This window comes from Phalaenopsis equestris, unplaced genomic scaffold (assembly GCF_001263595.1).
Source record: "Phalaenopsis equestris unplaced genomic scaffold, ASM126359v1 Scaffold000717, whole genome shotgun sequence".
In the NCBI taxonomy this organism is placed as follows: domain Eukaryota; kingdom Viridiplantae; phylum Streptophyta; class Magnoliopsida; order Asparagales; family Orchidaceae; genus Phalaenopsis; species Phalaenopsis equestris.
In genome coordinates this window covers 200,155-212,109 of record NW_018165157.1, presented here as the reverse complement: position 1 = coordinate 212,109, position 11,955 = coordinate 200,155, and the positions used below count along the sequence as shown (strand labels likewise).

General features: G+C 33.5%; 1 protein-coding gene across 1 annotated transcript in view; it reads left to right on the top strand.

The window, feature by feature from the left end:
- Positions 1-6: 6 nt before the first annotated feature.
- The window catches only part of LOC110030434 (multiple myeloma tumor-associated protein 2 homolog), a 37,505-nt gene continuing 25,556 nt past the window's right edge, over positions 7-11,955 (top strand). The window contains exon 1 of the mRNA XM_020733147.1: positions 7-95. Within this exon, the coding sequence (XP_020588806.1) occupies positions 53-95 (43 nt within the window). The 5' untranslated portion in view covers positions 7-52. The remainder of the gene's footprint in view (positions 96-11,955) is intronic.

Genomic DNA, 11,955 nt, shown 5'->3' with positions numbered 1-11,955 from the left:
ATTGATAAGGTCGAAAGAGAAGTGAGCCAGATTAAGTTCCAGAGGGCGAAAGATGTATCATCCTTCTAGAGGCGGTGTGCGAGGCGGTCGAGATCGTAAGATTCCTCGGACTCTACACTTTTTCTTAATAAATATTTTTTAATTTTTAGTATTTTTCGGTTTAGGGCTTATGATATTGAATAGATCAGTTATACTCAGGGGCATTTCTTTTGATCATCGTTTCAACTGTAACGTTATTTCAATTTCTCGCTTTCTAACCCACTATATGGCTAATTTCTAGGCTGCTGCTTAATTTCTTATCCGTCTTGAGGGAGAACTAGGAAAGGTAGATAAAAGTGTTTCTTTATTGGTTTCCAGTTGAATAATCTTGAATATTGATAATGGAATGTAAGGTCGTCTTTAATTCATACTAAAACAACAAAATCTGATAGTCTGATTATTTGTATATTTTACTTTTATCCAAATTTTCTTCCTGAAAAAAATATTACTGTTGGGAAATTTACCTACTAACCACAATTTTTTGTATTTACATATCAAAGGTCTAAACTTTTTTATTTAGATTTATATCACTTAGGTATCAAAAACCTATGCATTAAAAGATGTATTTCACTCTTAAAAAGTTAGCTATAGTGGTATTTTAGCTCTATTATTAAATATAGGAGTGCTATCACGTAAATATGAAACTTTATGTATTATATATGTAAATACAAAAGAATTGTGTGATTTGTATGTTGTCTCGGTTTTCATCTGTCAGAATATTAGCTTATCATCTGTCAGAATATTAGCTTAGGACCTTTTGGTGCAACTCACTACTCAAGTGCCTGAGCTAAGTCAGAATAGAAGAAATCATATACAAGAATTTACGGACACTGTTCTATCTGTTCATCCACAAATGCCGCAATTGCTTATGATTCAATAACCAACTATGGTTGATTGTAGATTTGGAGGCGGTTAATTATTCATCCTTCTCCCTTAGGAGTTCTATCTTCCCTCAAGATTTCTAACCACCAAAATCCACATGCCATCCTTCCTTCCAACTTTCTCCTCAATGGGTTGTAATCGTGGGGAACTAAACACTTGACAAGCTTTTATGACAAACGGCGCACTAACAGTTAGTGCAACTATCTATTCTAAATGGATTATACTGATGGGGAAGACAACAATTAATATTGTCACTAATGGTTTTCCTGCTCATCCTTGTGTGTGCTAATAAGCATCCATTTTCAATATTTAATCATATTCAATTTCAGATTTTTCCTAAGGTTGTGAACGTTATGAGGACATTAGGGTTGATTCTCTTATGATGCTAACAATAAAGAACGTTGGGTGGAAGAAAATTACTTAACTTTGGAACAAGGACCTTATAAGTTCCAAAGTACTTTCCAACATTCTCATCAAACTATTTTATGAAAAAAAATCACTCCAGAAAATGAATTAATTCGATAGATATAATAAAAGCTAACGTTGTAATAAATACATGATTGACTTCATTTACCTCTGGTGTAAGGAACTTTGTTGGACTTAGGGTTTCACTGAGTTATTTAAGCAAAGAGAACATGAAGATGTTGTTCTAATTAAACAAAGTCCAAATAGTTTTCTTTTAAGAATTTTATAGATCTAGTAACATAGAACTGTACAGGTGATATCTGAAGTTAAGAATTTGAAGGGCTCAAGTAAATAAGTAGCTTCATTTGATGTAAGATACTTCTATTTAGATTTAGATTTGGGGTCAGGTTTATGATTTAATTCTTAGGATCGAGTTTGGAAGCCATCTTATAATTTTGAACATTCATTCATATTTGAGTGGAGGATCATGCATAGGATCATGCTGTATATGAGAAGCATCTTTTAAATCTCATTAAAAGGGGGATCATAATCCTATATGTACTAAAAAATTCAGTTTTATTCACATGGATATCCGAGATATCTAGCAGAAGCAACATGTTTTGGAACCTATTTGCTGAAGCATTTACCTTAGATAATACCGTCGTTGGTGCTGATGCGTAAAAAATGTATAAATTGGATTGATTGCGCTGAGTTTTATGATAATATATAGTTAGTTGATTAGCAAAACTATTAGCATAAATATCATAAAATGGATATGATTATTTCATGTGCTCTTATTCTATTAAATATTAGTATGATTTTGACGAGCACTTGTAGTGATAACCCCGCTACCATTCTGCAATATTAGTTGTAATATTAATATTCAATGGCATATCAAAATGCTTAATTGTATACCAGAATCATTAAACCTTGCACTAAGATTGCATATCCTTGTATTTTATTATTTCTAACACTTTGAATAATACCCATCATTATGATGAAATGTAAATTTCTATTTATTTACAATGAGTTATGACATGCTTATTTGTTTTTTTAAACGATGTGACTATCATGTGATGTAATTAAATGTAATGATATTAGTGAGCTATCTATTTTGTCTATAGAATTTGAATTTATTTTCTAACTTAGCTTATTTAAGTACCAGGTTAACAATAAATTCAACCAAGTTTAATACATATCATATGGTAATTAGCTTTTTAATAGATTTATCTTTTTGACGAATTTTCTCATTATATTGTTATAAAATCAGTTAAGGTAGGTAATGGGAGTAAGGTCTGTTTGTTTAGTCTTTCAATCATAATCCTCTATAGAATTTGATTTGTCATCCAATAAAAATTTTAATCTCAATTTTCTAGTCGGAGTAAAATACTTATTGCATAAAGAATAACATATCTTGGCCATTGTTGCGCTTAATGGAATAGATCTACACTCAAGTTTACTAAGAAAAGTACAGAATGCAATAGGGAAGACAATATCATTATTCAATTGTATGTTGCTTGAAGAAAAATATTATGTGGTTTATGGTGAATTAGTTGTGGGCCTTTTGGCTCAGTTTAATTAAGAACATATTAGGAGGCTTAGTTTGGCTAATGTAGTTGGTTGGTTTTTGATGGTTTGGTATTGCTTAGGATATGTTTAGATAAGGCTCTAATATGATAAGATTAGCTTGTTTCAAATTTTTAAATGTTATTTGGATATATTGGAACCGAGCCGAACACGAGCTGAACCTGAGGTCGCTCGTTTTCGGCTCGTTTACACCCCTACTTGTGGCTTAGTTTAATTAAGAACATATTAGGCGGCTTAGTTTGGATAATGTTGTTGGTTGGTTTTTGATGGTTTGGTATTGCTTAGGATATGTTTACATAAGGCTCTAATATCATAAGATTAGCTTGTTTCAAATTTTTAAATGTTATTTGGATATATTGGTGGAGAAATTTTAGGCTATAATTTTGGAGGATGGTTGATTATTTGTGAAGAATTAAAGTTAGAAGTTAGGTGTGAAATTTTGAGTTGTTGGTGGTTGTGTGGTGACCTAATGGGAAGAGGAAAGCAATGACCACCCATTATGTACTTGTGACATTGTTTGTTATTAGGTCCGATACTTAATCGATAAAATAGTGAGTTCAAATTAGAGCTGAACACTAATTAGTGAAGAGCAAAAAAGAGAACAAGAAAACAAATAAAAGCTTTCAAGTGGTCAATATCTCTTAATTTAACTATAAACATTTCTATTGTTTTAATAATTCAATTCGGCATTAAATTTGCCATTATCTACTAGGTTACTGATTGCCAATTTTTTTAAAAGCTGGCCATTCTCTTATCATCATCATTAAAATTTGCAATCAAAGTCCTAAATATGTTCATCTATTAAACAACCATCTGCAAAAATGATCTCCTAATTTCTTTGTAGAAATACTCACTAAACTTTCAAGTGTTTCAGCCAACCTTATCCTATTTTGTTAAATCCTTATCTAGCCTTAAACAGCTCATAATTTGAATTGAACTATGCAATACAAACACACACACCCACACACACACAGCCACACAAGCACTAAATTTCAGCCCAAATCACTTTTGTTAGCCAAACCTATTAATTTTATGCAAACTGCCACATCTGTTTAATTCAAAGGAATTGTGGCACACATTCGCCTCAATCTGTCAACCTTTTTTTTTTGGTTTCTTTGATCTATCATATAACAAATAAATTCTCTTCTTTCTGGCTTTTGCATTTCGTTTTGTTGCATTCCTATAGTTTAGATTTCTCCGCTAGCCTCAACCGTAGTTAAGTTTTGATTGTGTTATGCAATTTTGGTTTCTTACATGCCTACTCATATGTTCGATTATAATTTTGGTTATTAGACATATTCAGTGCATTACATAGAACTATGCTTAGGAGTTTATACTGAAATACATTAACATTTTTTCTATCCCCTTACATGCTTCAATGAAAAATTTGATCAATCTTGTCTAAAATGCAAACTATGTAGGGTGGTATGGCATTGAATTTGCATTCTTTGTTATAACTTACATTGTACAGTTGGAATGCTAGTAGTTATCATTCTAGGGGTTTTCTTAAGCCTATAAATATTCATAGAATAGGAATTCTATAAAACATTATAATCTCTTTTATGATAATTATGCCAATAATTTGTTGATCGTTCCCTTTTACAAAGTCAAGATACTAACTTAAGCATATTAAAATCTACTTACCATATGATGAAAATTGAAGATAATTTTGATTCATTCTCGCTTGATAAACTAGCACCAACACCAATATTACTTGAAGTTTAGCATTTAAATCTTATATCAGGCCACCTATGCTATATCATTTGGATTCCCTTGTGTAAGAAATCTGTCCCAGTGAAGATGCATAGGATTATGATCCTCTTTCGACTGATGATTTAGAAAATCTTCAAATGCTATAATCCTACAACTTAAAGTTGGACTTGAATATTATGAGGTTGACTCCAAGTTTGAGCTTGTCCAAAATTGAACTTCACTATATTTGAACATAAGTAGATTATTCTTCATCAAACAATTGATATTTTGTAGTGTTAAACAAAAGTAAATATTGATAAATATTGAAAAAGTAAATGATTAAAAGAGACACTATTTCTATGTGGTTCTACATGTCCACACCTACACACGCCACTTAGAATTCCACTAATACTCCCTTCTTTGCTCTACAAGCCTGTGGAGAATTTCACACTTTTACTCTATTATACTTGAACATTTAACTCCATGCAATGATATACAAGTTAGTAATCAAGTCTTTTGAGACTTAGTTCCATACTCCAATAATAAGTATACAATTGAAACAAAAATGAAATACAAGAAAGAAACTTACTACAAAGCTAGTTTTGCAATAAATATTTTGTGAATCACTTTATGATGTAAGTATTATAGTTCAAGTATTTTCTATGTTGATTAGTGAAACAATGAACATCAGTTTTTCATGGATAGTTGATGCCATGCTTTCACAAAAACTTTGCAAGAAGCGCTTGAAATTTTTTCAACAGATGTAATAATAATTTGGTTCTAAACTACTTTTATTTAAGTGCTGACATGGGGGAGAAAAGACATGGAAGGATCTCATCATATCTTTGAAAGATAGAAGGTCAATCTATAGTTTGCCGTCATGGTGCATATATAGGAATTGATAACAATTTGTTGAGTTCTAGTTGAATCTTGTAAGGAAAAGAGATGTGCATGTTGTACTTTTATTTGTATACAATGAATGTTGTGTGCAAAATGAATAAGATAATTAACAGTAGGATATGTGCTAAAGTACACTTTTTAGTTGGTTAGTGAAATGGCGAACAAATGATTTCTAGAGAACATTGATACTGAGCTTTAGCGTTTGAAGAGCTTTCACAAAGACTTTATAAGAAGAGCTTGAAAGCTTTTCAAGTACTTTCAATTGTTATAGTAGTTAAATCTAAAAGTCTTTTATTTACAAGTACTTGGATAGGGGGGCAAAGGACAAGGGGTTTTCAAATTTGAGAAGGATAGAAAATCAAACTTGTCATTTAGTATGCAGGGAGTTGTTGCATGCAAAGCTTTCATCTCACAATGTTTTGTTTAGTTCTAGTCAAGTCGAGCAAGGAAAGCATATGTTTTAGGAAATTTCTTATTTATCTAATTAATGTGATTTGTAAATTGATAGGGTGATAAAAAATAGAATATTACATGCGCTCAAGTGCTCTTCTTAGTTGGTAAGTGAAACAGAGGACAAAGTCTTCTACAAAGCGTCGAAAATGGGTTTTACTAATTTTGTTTTGAGAGCTTTAATTGATATTTTCAAGAAGAGATTGAATGATGTTGAAGTGCTTTTTCAATGAATGCAATAGTATCAAAATTTACCCTAAAAAGCTTATGTTTAAATGTGCTTAGATTGAGGACAAAAAACTTTGGCTTTCATCTGTTCTAAGAAGGATATGAACTCAAATGATTTGCACTATGCTGGGAGTCATTATCGTATATGGCTAGAATCTCATTATGCTATTTGGAATCGACAATAATTTGTTTGGTCTAATTCAACTCTAGCATGCAAAGGATATTTAGAGGGAATGCTTTTATTTGTATAATGAATGTTATCATGAATTGGGTAACTAGTGATTGGATTTTTTATGAATAAAATAGAGTATTTGTAAATAATTTTATTTTTTTTAAAGCATACAACAATAACATCAGCAACAACAACAAGAAACTTTTATTCCACTAAGTGACGTATTTTATTTTCTTAAAACATACAAAACTTAAAAAATATTTTTGATTAAAAAGACAAAATTATAGAGTGTTGTGAGCCGTAAACCATTCTTAAAGTAAATTTACATTGTAGTACACATATGATTTACAGTTTTGACTTAATGATGTCACGAGACTCAAGTTCAATCAACTAAATTTTAGTCTTGAAAAGGTGAGTTATATCTACCTTGTTGAACGGACAGTCTCTACATTAATACGTCATTGATATTGGTCTTGCAATACAAATATTAAACATTAGTAGCAGCCTATTTGTATTGTTATCATCAAAATAAACTCGACATGCTGGTGGACTCATGCAGTCAGCAATAACGCTAGCATCTAATCCTTTTAATCTTTTTTAAGAATCAATTGTTGAGGTTCCTCATTGCCTCTTATTCAATTATGCATCCACCTTGTCTTTTGTTGTGAGCAAATAAATCTAAATCTCTTTAGGAAGAAATACTGCATGTTGTAGGACTATTTTGAGGGCTTTTATCATGATAGGTTAGGTCCAAGCTCAATGATGACCTAAAATGTGTAAATACATATTTTTAGTAAATACGTTCTGAAGAAAGTTTCTGAGAGATTCATAGCCTTTCATAAATTCTATCTTTACTTCACCTCTATGATATTACTTAATAAAATCTATAAATTTGACCGATTGTCTTTAGAAAGTTAGGATGTATTGTTTCTATATATGATTCACGCTTTTATCTTTAACATTAGCTCCACATTTTAGGTTGAGGATATATTACCTAACTATACACTTTCAAGGTCAAGTTATTATTATTGGCGATTTTTGTGACATTCTACATTTTCTAGGGGAAACACATATCAATTCTTCCACTACTTCCAACTCTTCTTCCAACCAGGATCATAGTTGATAGTTCCTGAACGCTAGTTGGTTGGCTGTATCATCAATCACTTCATGATCCATAGGTATAGCTTTATGTTGTATACTTCTGAGTCTTTGGGTGTAAGATTATTTCAACTCTACATAATATAGCAATTTACAATTGAATAAAGTCGATGAAGGACAAATAACATGCATCTGTGTTCACCTTTTCATTGTTGCAGTGTCATTGCTTTTCAGAATTTAGAGTTTTTTTTAAATTTTAAAGTTTTTTTTTCATGTTATCTTATTAAATTTTGATGTCATTTTATCAATTGTTCATGCTTTTGTGGCCATTTGATTATTTCCATCATTTATTATACTCTTGGCCACCATTTAGGGCCCGGTTGGCGCAGCTTATTTGCTGCTGTGCATTTTGAAAACGCAGGTGGAGGCGTTTGATTTGGGTTTGGGGTGCGTTTCGTTATAATATGTGAAATTTTTATTAAACGTGGCCGCCTGTTTTGCCCTGCGACCCGCGTTCGTGCTTTCGCGTGAAATATTTTACGGGGCTGCCCTCTTGCGCTTCGACTGCCCTCGTCCCGTTCTAGAGAGAAGAGTCGTAGAGGAGAAGAAGATCAAAGGATATGCTTGCTCGACACTTGCCGCACATCGACTCGCTCGTCATCGTAGGCCGAAGCCTCACTTACATCACTCCCGCTCTCCTGGTTTCGCCCAAAACCATCGCCTTCGTGAATGAAACCTCGCAATACAGTCACAATTAAAGCTAATAGAGAAGGCCACGATGGGATTGCGACATGCAAAGATTAGTGATACTTCCATCTTTCTCATCCTTCCACTCTGCTCCTAACAGAACCATAGGGGAAGGTAAACCTGTTCACACCATCCTTCCAAATTTGGATGTTAGAATTTTGGATTCTAGTGTGACATTTCTTCCTAACTGTTTGACCATTTTATTGTTATTAGAAAATTAAGGTATATCTATATTAGCATTGATTTTCTTCATGTGAATTTGATGATAGGATTTGTTTTAATTATTTATTAAATAGGATGAATTTTTTTTCTAATATTTTATTTTTAGGTCTTTATCTTATTTCCTGTATTATTATGAAGTAGTTTTTTTGGTTATAAATTATCAAATATATAGTCATGACAGTTCTGTTATAACAACATAATTGCATAGGGGCAGAATGATCATTTTTTCAGAAACAACTGCAAATCAGCTGTTTTTCAAACACACAAAGCAAATAACCAGCCAACTTATCCGGATCAGCAGTTTATTTGGATCAACTTCTTATCTGAATAAGTTGGATAAGCTGCAGCTGCCCCTAATAGACTCTTAGTCATTGTGCTTGTTGGGGCTGCTGCAGCTTATCCAGCTTATGCTAATAGACAGCTTATTCTGATAATCTGCTGATGAGCAGCTGATCCGGATAAACTTGACGGGTGCTTGGTTTGAGCGTTTGAAAAATAGCTGATTCTGGATAAATGACCATTCTGCCTCTGTTTTGGATAAGTTGTTTAACTGTTTGGTTTGTGCTTTTGGAAAACAGCTGATTTGCAGATTTTTGTATTATAAATTTTAATTTTCAAATTTATTTTTTAAGTTCTGTGTAACATAAATTCTAATAAATAATTTATATTTTACACTAATTATATAATAAATTAAATTATACAATAAATTAATTTAAATTTAATTAGTTAACAAATTTACATGTCCCCACTAATAATACAAAGTACTGGCACATATTCTCGTTGATCTGATTTGTCTTCCAATATAGATTCTGATGGTGAACATGTTGCATATAACACCTTATGTGCAATGTCTGAATCCAAATTCTCTTTTATGTTAAATATTTCTACTTTATTTTTATTATCTGGTGTAGTTCCCTGAGAAAATTCAAGCAGATCTTCCTCATTTGGTTTGCTACAGATATTAGAATCTGAACCCGACTCTTCAGAAAAACCATTGTAAGCTCACTGTAGCAGTTCGCTGCAGATTAGATTTGTGAGCAGGGGAAGCATTACTCAGAGAGCATGTTTTGAATAGAAACAATCCATTGAGTTCATCAAAATCGGTATCCTGTTAGCTTCACAACGAGACATGGCAGATTCGCCATCCGAATCGTCTGAGCCATCTTGCTTTTGAAGAAGCTTACATGGCAATATATTAGAAACCATGAGGGCACAAAAAAAATCCCATTTTTTAGCTTCGACAAACTTCCATCAGCATAATAATCGCACCAAATCTCTGGAATCATAAATTCTTGATGCAGAATTCTAAAAATAGTACGAAAATGGTACAGAGCTCTAACTTCTCTCGCCGGATGGAGCAACAATCCACGCATGGATCCTCATCCAACCTCCAGATCACTAGAGAGATTCACCTTCCCCTCAAAAATTAATCCTAAAAAGTGTTTGCAATAAATCAGGTTGAATCCGACGAAGAAGAATGGAGATTTGGGGAGCGAAGATAAACCTTGAAAGGAGGATGGATCTGCTGCACTGCTTCGTTCCCAAAGCTTCGTTCCCAAAGATTGGGGAGTGAAGATAAGCCCTCCGCTTCTTCCTCTTCTCTAGACCACCGAAGGGTTTGCTGTTCTGCGTAAAATCACGATCGTCGCGATCAAAAGAGGTGATTTCGAAGGCTTATGGCGAGGGCAGCGGAGGAATAAGGAATTAAACGCAACGAAGAAACGCGGCCCGCGGGGATATACCCACGACCTGCATCTAATACAAAATAGAAAATCCCGTTTTTGGAAATGTTCCTCAAACGCAAGAAACAAACATTGAGGCGGCGTTTTGAAAATGCCGCCGCACTTTTAAGCTGATCCAAATGGGCCCTTGGGCATTGTGCTAAGGATCTGTAATAGTAGCAACTTAAAGCTGTATTAGGGATGCTTGAATGATTATACTATTACTAGTTTTAATTTTAACCATCATAGAAATCTTTTATTTGGATTAATTTTTTCCTTTTTCTTTCTTATTTTATATGGTACTCTTAGATACATGATGAGCAACCCCTTCTAATCCCGTCATGGAACCCTATATTCACATCTTCATTATCTCATTAAACTATGCTAGTTACCAATTCAAGGCCTTCATTGTGGTCTTAATGATAGGTGCAACAATCTTTATTCCATGTAGTTGTCTGAGAGAACCATTTGAAAGAAAACTTGAATGAAAGACATGATTTCATTTAAATGCTTACATATTGCATAAGAGTACAAAAAAAAAGAGATGAAAATAAGCCTCTAAGAGGGGGTGAATGAGAATCTTGAATGTAGCAACGGGTGTAGTCAACAAATCAAAATTTATAGTTGTCTTAGTATGCCTAATTTCGATGATTCTTAAATAAATGAATTGCGAAGATAACTTATGTACAAAAGTATATTGAAGTTATGAAACAAAAAAGCATAGTTTATAATAGTGCATAGTTCATTTTGATAACATAGCGTATAACACAATATGGTTTATGTGGAAATTTGAGAAAATTCAGTTCTTTCCTTCTTTCCATTCAGTTCTTTCTCTCTTGCCCTCTCTCATGTGAGCCAGTCGGCCTCCAAATTTTGGAGGATTTGATTGGGACAACTTAGGAAACTTTTGATTAGTTTATTCCCTTCCTATTTTATGTTTTTTTATTTTTTATTTCAGGATTATTTTCTTTCCTAATTTAGGTTTGATATATTCGATAAGCTGTAAATAAGGAGGGATTTGTTTGCTTATATATGTAGCATATTTGTCAATAGTGAATAAAGCAATTTTCCTCCCCTACATGATATCAAAGCCATAGAACCCTAAGCTAACCAGCGGACCTGCTTCCAGAGCAGTGTCGAAACACTTTCTTGATATGGTCGAAAACCCTTTTAGCACTGGACTCCCTTGTTGCCAGAGCGGAACTCCCTCCCTGCCAGAGCCGGAATCCTTTTCTGCCATTGTCGGAATCCCTTCCTGCCAGTGCCAGACCTCCTTCCAACGTAAAACCTCCTTTCTTGCAGAGTACCTGAAACTTCTTCAATTGGATTTTCTCCCTACAACCCTGTCCTCATTTTTTTCCTTCAGCGGAAAATCTCTTTGTTGCAAGCCCCTCTACTGTTGGATTCTCTTTGCAGCCTGATATCGTCTTGCTACAGACCCTTCACCCTTCACGGCAAAAACATCTTTCAACGACAGCAACAACAACAACAACGGAAGGAGTGACAATAAGCAGAAGTGGCAACACCAATGATAACTAGCAAAAAAATAGATGCAACAGCGACATCAAGTAGCTGCATTCAATTTCAGACCAACAACAAGAAGCCAAGCTTGAATACGTTTAGGGATGTTGACAAAGTATGGGATGAAGATGTTAAGTTCTACCCTGAAAGCCAATTCTGAGTTTGAGATTAGGGATTCTATCCACACGACTCTTGAACTCTTTAACTTTGTCACAAATCATAAACTCAATCGTCACACTACTTTTCGTGGTTCCATTATATGTTTTTGTGCATTTATGGTAAAGGGAAAGT